The sequence below is a fragment of the Monodon monoceros genome, unplaced genomic scaffold (genome assembly GCF_005190385.1).
Source record: "Monodon monoceros isolate NGI ecotype Baffin Bay Population unplaced genomic scaffold, NGI_Narwhal_1 Super_Scaffold_18, whole genome shotgun sequence".
NCBI classification, from domain to species: domain Eukaryota; kingdom Metazoa; phylum Chordata; class Mammalia; order Artiodactyla; family Monodontidae; genus Monodon; species Monodon monoceros.
In genome coordinates, this window is record NW_021703774.1 from 72,776,622 (window position 1) to 72,785,992 (window position 9,371).

Here is a 9,371-nt window from a genome sequence, read left to right on the forward strand (position 1 = left end):
CCCCCCCCCCGGATTTCTGGGGGAAAAAAAAAAAAAGGTAAGTGAAAGGCACTGCAGGGGTGGAGGGCTTGAGTGCCAGGGAGTCTCAGGGGGGCACTAGGGCAAGGCCAGGGCTGCCATCTGTGCCCACAGGGGTTGAGGAGAGTGCCCCTGACCACCCCAGCATTGGGCCTTCCCGTCCTCCCACCCCCCCGTCCCACATGGGGGGGCTGCAGCAAGAAAATAATTAGTGTTGGGCTCAGAAAGAAGGAATGGAGGACCCACTCTACTAGGACCCAAGGGCCAAACCCAAGGCAGGAACCTCAAATAACTACCATTCTCAAAAGCTTGTCCTTGGGGGTTAGCGGGAGAGGAGTTGAACAAAACATGAATTCTAATGGCACTCCCCAGCCCAGGGACCAGGCAGCAGCAGTGACCCAGGCTCCCAAGGAAGAGGGAGGGGGCTAGTGAGTCCAGGCCTGGGCCCTAGTTGTCCCCACTGCCCCCTTGCCGAGCCCTGATGAACGCCATGCCGTGTGTGCGGAAATGGGTCTTGAGGTTGAGAGGGCTGTCGCAGCTCTTGCCACAGACCTTACATGTCAGTGGGCCTCCAGAAGCTGGCAAGGGTGAATCTCCCCCCTCTGGGTCAGACCTGGAAGGAGGGGCAGTTTCTTCCTCCCCATCCCCCAGGCCCAGGGCACTGGCACTCCCCACACCCCGTTTCTTCTTGTGGCTGATGAAACGGTGCCGGCTCAGGGAGCCAGGCGAGGCGAAACACAAGCCGCAGTCGAGGCACTGCTGGGCACCGCCATCCACCCTCAACCCCGCCATGAGGCTCTGCTCCGCTGAGCTGCTGCTCCGGTAGCGCAGGGGGCCGTGGCCTCCCGCCCCGGGGCCGCCCCTGGGGGACTTGGCTGGAGGTGTCGTGCTGTCAGGCTCCTCACTGCAAGAGTCAGAGGACTGGCGGCGTTTCCGTCCCGGCCCCTGGAGAAGAGAGTGAAGAAACCGGGCCTCCCGTCACCCCCCACCGTCCCTGGCATCCCTGCCCAGCTTCCTGAGGCCTCGGCTATAACCGCGCAGGCTCCTGCTCCCACAGCCCTCATGCAGCAGGGTGGGCCTCTGCCTACCTGGGCTCTGGCACCAGGGCCCCGAGCCAGGGCGTTCCCCCGGCCAGGGGACTGGGCCCCGAGCGGCAAGCCATGCCGGACCTGGACGTGTTTCTCCAGGATCAGGCGGCTGCTGAAGGTGCGCTTTCCCTCTGTGCAATACCTAAAGGGGAGAGCGGGCGGGGTGGGCTCCAGCGGCACAGCCCAAAGACCAAGGCTCGTGGCTTGAGCAGAGGGAGGCCTCAACCGTCAGTCCACTCAGACCTAAGAGGCAGGTGGGAAGGTACTTTGGGGAACCAGGGTTGGGGGCACCCTGCCGGACAGAAAAGAGGAAGGGGGCCAGGGGGTAAGGGTTACCTGCATGGGTAAACTCGCTTGATACCCTCGTGATTGACCCTGACGTGGCGCCTCAGGCTGGGGGCGGAGCAGAAGGAGCGCTCACACAGGCGGCAGGGAAACTTCTTCACTGACTAGGAGAGCAGGGGTTGGGGGTCTCAGCCAGGCTCCATGCAGCACCCCATCTCCACTGCCACACAGGTCAATCCCAATGCTGCCCCTCCAGCCCATCTTGCTCCCCAGGGGCACCCCACTCACCTTGCCATGCTCCTTCTTCATGTGACCCACATACTCGTCACGCTCAGGGAACCAGGAGTGACAAAGGCCACAGGTCCAGCCTCCAGGGCCCCCACCCCCGCCCTTGACGCCTTTGCTCCCCAGTTCTCGCCGGGGCCGTTTGGTTGGGCGAGGGGGCTCAGGGGAGCTGGGCAGTTCTTCCTCTTCCGAGGATGAAGAAGACTCCTCAGTAGGGGCAGCTGCTCCTCCCCGAGACACAGCCAGCTCCTCAGGCTCAGTCTTGGGGGTCAGAAGGGCACCCCCGGCCGCTTTCCCAGGAGTCTCCTCCCCCGAGCGCCCAGACTGATGTGTGTTCTGTGAGAGGGAGACAAGGGGGGATGGCTGGTGTGGGGGAGGACCTGGCTTTGCCAGAGTCCTGGCTCCTCCCCTGCTCCCACTTCCGGAGGGGTCCCCGGTCAACACAGCTGGGCAACCCCGCCTCCATCCCTCGACCCCTGTACCTTGAGATGTTCCAGCATGGTCCTTTTTTGGGCAAAAAGCAGAGGACAAGATGGGCACTTAAAGACGCTGACACGCTGGGGCAGCAAGTGCTGGTCGAAGTGCGAGGAGAGGAGGGGTTTGTGAGTGAAGACTGTGTCACACATGGCGCACTTGTAGATCATCCTGGGCGGGTGGAGAAGACAGTGCAGACGTCCTGCCCCATCGAGGCCCAGCCCCCTCCACCCGCCCCTCCTCACGCTCCCTCCCCAGGTCTCACTTGGCCTGCTGCGTGTGGAAGCTAGGATGCTGGGTGTAGAGGTGGGCGTGGGCGCTGGGTGCAGACTTGAAGGCCATGGGGCAGATGGGGCACTTGTGGAAAACCTCGCAGTGTGACGTCTGGATGTGGGACTTGATGGAGTTCACACCCCCAAACACCACTGCACAGCTGGGGCACCTGGGGGAGTAAGTAGGAGGCACCGTGGTGAGCTGCGGGCATCTCCACGGCCACCTCCAACCCCACACTCACTCACGGGGGCTGGGTGGACTCTAAGGAGTTAATCAGCGGTGGAACCCGGGCAACTGGAGGACGGAGGGAGCTGCAGCACCCAGTTCCCCAAGGGAGGCCTGCGGGGCAGAGAGGCAGAGCTGATGCTCCGGAGGGGGCCCCGCCTGCTCCCTCTCCGTGGGGAACGAAGGGAAGGCAGAGAGCGCCCTGGCTGCGTTTGCTAACACACCGGGGCTGAGTGATTCAACAGGAGAGATGGGGCTCACCTCTGTGAGGCCATCTGAAAGGCTGGTCCCTGGAGCCACGAGACCACCAAGTACAGGAGGAAAAGCGTTGAGGGACTATGGGGAGGAGAGATGGGAGGCACCTGTATCCTACGCGGCGAGAGAAATGCAGACAGGCCTCCCGGAGGTGGGTCTGAAAATTGGCTTGGAGAAAGTTGCCTCCACACTCAGGGCAGACGTGGGGAGGTCGGTTCTTATGCGTGCGCTGGTGGGCGCTGAAGCTGCAGCGATTGGGGAGCATCATGGGGCAAGTTGGGCACACCTGTCGGAGTTAAAACCAGGTGAGTCTGTGAGGAGTGGCCTGTCCCCCATTCCTTCTCCTAACCAAGCCCCCACACCTTCCTAGATCCTGTCCCCATGGCATCTGGCTGTCCCCGTCCCAGGGAGGGGCTGGGAAAAGTAACTCACGTTGCTGGTGGCGCCAGGGGCGGGGGGCCCGAGCTGCTGGAAGTGGGCAGCCATGCCGGCCTTGTCCCGGCACTGCTCCTTGCACTCCAGGCAGCGGAAGCAGGTGTAAGCAGAGGCGGCCGGGGCGGCAGGCGGCTCGGCTGAGAGTGGCAGCACAGGGGCCTCAGCGGCAACTGCAGTAACGGCGGAGGAGGTGACGGCCCCGTCACCCTTGCCCAAGGCAGGCAAGGCTGGAGGTCCGAGGGCAGGTGGGACAGCCAGCAGGGGCGTGATGTCCGGCTGCCCCACCATCTGGTCCAGGGCCACCGGCCTCATGACCAGGTGCGAGCACTGCATGACGAGCCCCTTGTCCTTGTGCTCACGGGCATGCAGCAGCAGGCTGCACTTGTTGAAGAAGACTAGGCGGCGGGCACAGTGGTTGCAGGTGACCTCGATGCGCATGCTCCGGCGGTCATAGTGTCGCGCCAGGCTCTTCTCCAACGAGAAGGCGTCCCCACACTCGAGGCAGCGGTAGCCCGTGGGCGGCAGGGCCAGCCCGGCCTCAGCCGGTGGACTCAGGTTTGGCCGGTAGGCAGGCAGCAGGTTCTTGCTGTTGAGGATCTTGTTGAAGGCCTCCACCAGGCTGGACTGGGTCCGTGAGATCACCGTGCCACCCCCTGCCCCCGGCCCGGTGGCCGGCTTAGAGGGCTGCACCATCACCACCGAGGCACCGTTCACCTTCTGCCCCCCGGCCCCCAGCCCTGCCCTCCCCTCAGCCTTGGGCAGCGCTTGGGGCACCAGACCCAGCACATTCTTAGCCATCGTCTTAGGGCTGGGGGCAGTGCCTCCAGGCAGAACCACGGCTTTGCGGGCCACACTGGCTGCCATCAGCATGGCAGTGCTTGCGTTCTGGATGGTAGCCACGGGCAGCACAGTGCCCTTTAGCCTTGTGCCATCACCCAGCTGGACACTCACCACCTTTGGACCCTCAGGGGTCGGGGTTGCGGGGGACAGCTTGAGGAGGCTAGCCTCTGCCAGGAAGCCCCCTTCAGGCAAGGGGGCAGGGGGATCAGGGTCTGAGGGGACCCGGGTTACAGTCCTTGTGATATTCCCGCAGGATGTTTTAATGGTCTTAATCCGTACCTTGAGGGGCCTAGAGGAGCTGGAGGAGGCAGGGGAGTCATTGCTGTCCTCATCTGCAGCCTCGGCTCCACTAGAGGGACTCTGGGGACTTCCTGGGGGAGACCTGTCCACTGGTCCCTCATCCTCTTCTTCCTTTAGGGGCTGACAGCTGGGCACTTTAGGGGAGGCAAGAGGGCTCTGGTGCCCTGGAGACTTCTTGAAGAAGGACACCCCTGCAACCCGGGAAGGGGAGACACTGGCAGGGACAACCGTGGCCTCAGGGCTAGAGCCTGAGCCTGGGAGGCTCTGGGGATGAAGAGGGCTGCAGCTTTCCTGCTTCAAGGCCCCCAGCAGTGGGGGAGAACCAGGAGGCAGCAGGGCTGGGCCATTCTCCCCGGCCAGCTCAAAGGGAGAGGAGAAAGGAGGTGGGGTCATGGCCCCTTCCCGAGGTGGGGAGGGCGCAGAGGGAGGAAGGGGATCAGGGTGCTCCCCTGGCTCAGGCCCAAAATGAGCAAAGAGGTCCAGGGGAGCTTTGCCTTCCATGGATTTTTCTTTCCAGGTACCCCCACTGGGAGGAGCTGGAGAGTGCGGGGTTCCTGGAAGGGATGGCTCAGGGCCCCCAAAACCATTTTGCATCAGACGAGGTCCCACAGACCCTTCCTTAGTCACTCCCCCAGCCCGGGCCCCTTCCCCTCCTGAACTCCCAGCCAGGGACTCCGACTGCTCAGGACACACAGTGTTCTTGACGATGACGCTGACTGCTGAGATGTCTGGCGGTGGCATGCCATGGTCAGAGGCCTGGGCGGGCAAGCCAGGGCCATCCCCGGCAGCTGCTGCTGTTGCTTCTCCAGATTCACCTCCTATAATGGGTTCTGGCTTCCCTGGGCCTCCTGGCCCCTCATTTTCTTCTGGCCCAGAGTGTATGGCTTCATTTGCATCAATGTCGGGGATGTCAAAGGCAGCAAGGAGGTCATCAAAATCAGGGGTCTTCATGTCCCCCATGGCAACAGGTCCCAGACCTGAGGAAAACAGGAAAAAGAGAGACAAACTGAGACCTCTGGAAGCAGGAACGCTGGACCTCCTCCCTCAAGACCTCCAAATTCATCCGCTCTCAGAACCCACACACACTCTGACTTGGGTACACCTCCACCATAGTGCAAATCCTAGAGAGCTGGTGGAGGCACCTGTTTTACCAAACCCTAAAATTGAAAGGAATGTAGTATGCACTTTCCAGGGAGGACACCAAAATCCAGAGAAAGCAAAGGAAAAGAGACTTCTCAGAAATACAGATAAAAGGGACTTCCCTGGTGGTCCAGTGGTAAAGAATCCACCTTCCAACGCAGCGGACGCGGGTTTGATCCCTGGTCAGGGAACTAAGATCCCACATGCCGTGGGGGCAACTAAGCCCGCGCGCCACAAATACTGAGCTTGTACGCCTCAACTAGAGAGCCTGCAGGCCGCAAACTGCAGAGCCCACGTTTTCTGGAACCCGCGCACCACAACTACAGAGCCCACGCACCCTGGAGCCTGCGTGCCACAACTAGAGAAAAGCCCACACACTGCAACGAAAGATACATGCCTCAACGAAGATCCCACATGCCGCAACTAAGACCTGACGCAGCCAAAAATAAATAAAATAAATAATAAATAAATCTTAAAAAAAAATACAGGTAAGAGATAAGGGAGTAGAGACGGAGGGAGTTTAGTGAGCATCTTAGTTGAAACCACTTCAACCCCTCCTGTGCCCAGCACAGGATCAATTAATCAATACTACTATTAAGGAGGAGGATGTACATGATGCTCTAAGTTTAAGGGCTCATTCATGGCAGCATGGGATCCATTCATATTCTTCATGGATCTTCTGGGGGTCCACAGAGATCTGAAAGGCCATGTGTACAAAGGGGCATGTGACTTAAGACAAGATGTAAGAATTGATTCTAGTTCCAGCCTTATCAATGGCCTACTGTACAAGCAAGTTACTCTACCGCCTTACTTTTGCTGTCTGAAAGAGCGGACAAGTAATCTATATATCATAGGGTTGTTCTGAGCATGATATGAATCATAAACATGAGAGCCAGAACCCAGAGTATGATTTATTATTACAGCTAGGACAACAAGGATATGCCAGGCCGAAAAGAAGCTGGGAGGGAATAAGCACTGGAAATCTAGGGCTGGGGTCAGAGACAAGAGTCAGGGGTCATGTAAGCTCAAGTCTGGGCCACTTGGGGTCATTACTGGCACCTGGAGATCTAGCTTGGTTAACAGGGCGAAGTGGGCTCAGGGAAGTTACCCAAGAGACCAAGACGGAAAGAATAAGACACAGGAACAGAAAGAGACAAAGAGAAGAAACGGGAAAACCATAACAGCAGTCTGGTCACAAGGGCCCCAGCCTAGGCCTCTCCTGTCACAAACACCTGCTGCTCGCTCACCTACCTTCCCAAGAGTGCCTGGCCCCTCCTAGCCAACCCCTCCTCCTTCCCTCCCTCCCTCCTTCCCCATCTTGCTCTCTCAGGGCTGAAACTCCAGGGTATGAGCTTATCCAGCACAGCTGCCTCAACCGGGAAAAGCCAGGCCCCTCACCCCTGTCATTTCTGCTCTGAGCTCCTCACCCCAGTTTATCCCCAACTCACACTCCTCACCCTTTTCATTTTCCCTTGGCAACAGTGGCCCAGGAAGTCTCACCCAACCCCCATTTGTCCCAGTACAAAAAAAAAAAAAAAAGGTCCCACAAGACTTATGTGGCACTAAACCAACAAGAAGGCCAGCCTAGAGCTTGTGGGGGACCCAGGTGTGTTCCTTACCCATTTCTCCCCACAAGTGTTTCTATACCTAGGAAGAAGCAACTGAAAAAGTCTCTTTCCCTCCACATTCCCTGCCCTCAAGGCAAGCCATTTCCCAGGGCCAATTCTCTCACCTCTTTCCAGCCTTTAGACTGTAACTGGAGATAGTCCCAGCAGGTGGCAGCTGGCATTGCTGGGACCAAGATGGGGGTGGAGGGAGAGGGTACCAACTAGAGGAAGAACGAAAGGGGAGTGCTCCTCTCATCCCCCTCTACTTAATTTACAGGATCTGGGTTTAAACAAAGCCCTCCACCCCTTGCCTCTGCCCAGCTGGATCGCAAGGGCCCTCCCCTGGCCGGCTCCCTCCCGACCGCGAGAGACCAGAGCTACCTTCCGCTCCGGCCCTCAGAAAAGTGGGATGGTGGAGCACAGATCAGTGGGGACTATGAGAAAACATCTGCAAACTTGCCTCCCCCAAGCAACTCCCCCTTTGGCGTCCAAGTGACTTAGAGGTCATCGGAGAGCCAGGAGCAGACAGTAGATCAAGCAGCACAGCTCAAGGCCGAAGAGGCTTCCCCGCCCCACGGCTCAGGCCTTTCTGCGGCTGCTGCGCCCTGTCTCTTGGGCTCCAGCCCCCCTCCTTCCCTCTGTTCTTCCCCAAAAGCCAAAGGAAGGGGCTGAACAGGAAGAGGGTGAACTGGCCTGGGTCGGGTGGGGGCTCCGCGTCCCTTTCCCTGGCCCGGGGCCTGCTGCGCAGAGGAGGGCGAGGGGCCGGGGGCGATTAGGCTGCCGCCAAGCTGGGCAACGGCCGGAATTAAGCCCCTGCCATCTGCCGAGGACCGGCGCGGGGAGCATGTCCAGGGTTGCGGAAAGGGGGCGGGGTGTACACGGGAGAAGCCAGAGGGGAAACTGAGGCGCGCCGCGCTTTTCCAGCTCTCACCAGCGTGCTAAGGGAAGCACGGGCCTTGGCCAGGCCAGGCCCTCGGGGAGCTGCCGCGCAGCACCTCCCGGCCCAAGACTACACCGGAGCAGGGAAGGTGTGGAAAGAGAGTAGTGCGGAGGGGACAGTTTTTGCCAGACTCGCAGCTCTCCAGCCGGGGTCCGTCCCAACTCCGACCTCCTCCCCTCCCTCCCTGCGCAGCCTCCTCCCCCCGAGGGCTCCCGAGGCTCTCTCGAGACTGGGGGGGAATCGGAAGGCACGCCGCGGCCTGGGGCACGAGCCTGGGTCCCGTCCGGGCCCGGACGCTGACCCGTGCCCAGTCGGGGTGCAGGCTCCGCTCCGGCCTGGCCCAGTTCCCCCGCCCCCACCCCCGGACACGGACACCATTTTAGGTCGCGACATCCCGCAGCTTCCAGTCCCCGGGCCGCGCTTCGGACGCCTCTCGGGCTGGGGGCGCCAGGAGTTGGGGACCCCGACCCCCCCTCCACGTTTACCCTGCTAGGGGCTGTGCTTTCAACAGGCTAGGAGTTTCGCCCACGTGCCCCAAGGAATGGGGGCGACGTCGGGGCCCCGGTAGAAGCCTTCCCGGGGGGCGGCGCGGAGAGGGGGTAGTTGACCAAGTGGGGGAGGGGTGGGGGTATTTACCCGCCCCCCCAGGGGGCGGGGCCAAAGGCGGGTATTTACCCCAGGCACGCTTACTTGTTCCGCTCCCAGTGCGGGCCGAGACCCGGCGGTCTCTTCCCTGCTCCAGTCGCTGCCGCCGCCGCCGCTGCCGCCGCCGCCCTCCCCACGACCGCCGCTACTTCCTGCTTCTCTCCCGTTCAGCCTCCCCCTCCCTCAGCTCCCTTCGCGTTCCAGGTCTGGGCTGCCCGCTTTCGCACTCGCCATTGGCCAATACGCCCGTCGTTCAGTACTGCGCCCCGCCCAGCTCCGTACTGGGTTGGTCTTAAGTACTGCCGCTCGGAAACAGCTAGGCACAGGCTTCCCAGCCTCATTGGGCAAGAAGCCTAGTCCTTCTGGAGAAGCTTCTTCCCATTGGTTGCGCCGGGGCCCACTGCCCCATCTGTGCATCTCAAAAATGATTGGCCTCCGCCACTGTCGTTTAAAAAGAAGCCAGTCTGATTCCCTGCTTTCCTACAGGAGGAGGTGACTATCCCAGGTGTGTCTCCGCCCCCTCACTCCCTATTGGCCGCGATCCCTGAAGCCTGCAGTTCA

At 60.8% G+C, this 9,371-nt stretch overlaps 1 protein-coding gene across 4 annotated transcripts; it reads right to left on the reverse strand.

The window, feature by feature from the left end:
* Window positions 1-2: 2 nt before the first annotated feature.
* Window positions 3-9,002, reverse strand: ZNF687 (zinc finger protein 687). 4 transcript variants are annotated; one of them, XM_029230579.1, is made up of 9 exons: window positions 8,856-9,002; window positions 3,336-5,455; window positions 3,011-3,189; window positions 2,416-2,592; window positions 2,159-2,321; window positions 1,680-2,012; window positions 1,443-1,555; window positions 1,107-1,248; window positions 3-963 (listed from the first exon to the last, which is right to left on the reverse strand). In XM_029230579.1, exons 2-9 carry the CDS (start codon window positions 5,436-5,438, stop codon window positions 466-468), a joined length of 3,708 nt encoding a protein of 1,235 aa, XP_029086412.1. In that variant the 5' UTR covers window positions 5,439-5,455; window positions 8,856-9,002; the 3' UTR covers window positions 3-465. The 4 variants fall into 4 exon arrangements, 3 of the variants coding, with proteins under 3 accessions (XP_029086412.1, XP_029086413.1, XP_029086414.1); XM_029230580.1 differs by having other exon boundaries at window positions 8,841-8,974; XM_029230581.1 differs by lacking the exon at window positions 8,856-9,002 and adding an exon at window positions 7,351-7,422.
* Window positions 9,003-9,371: the final 369 nt, after the last annotated feature.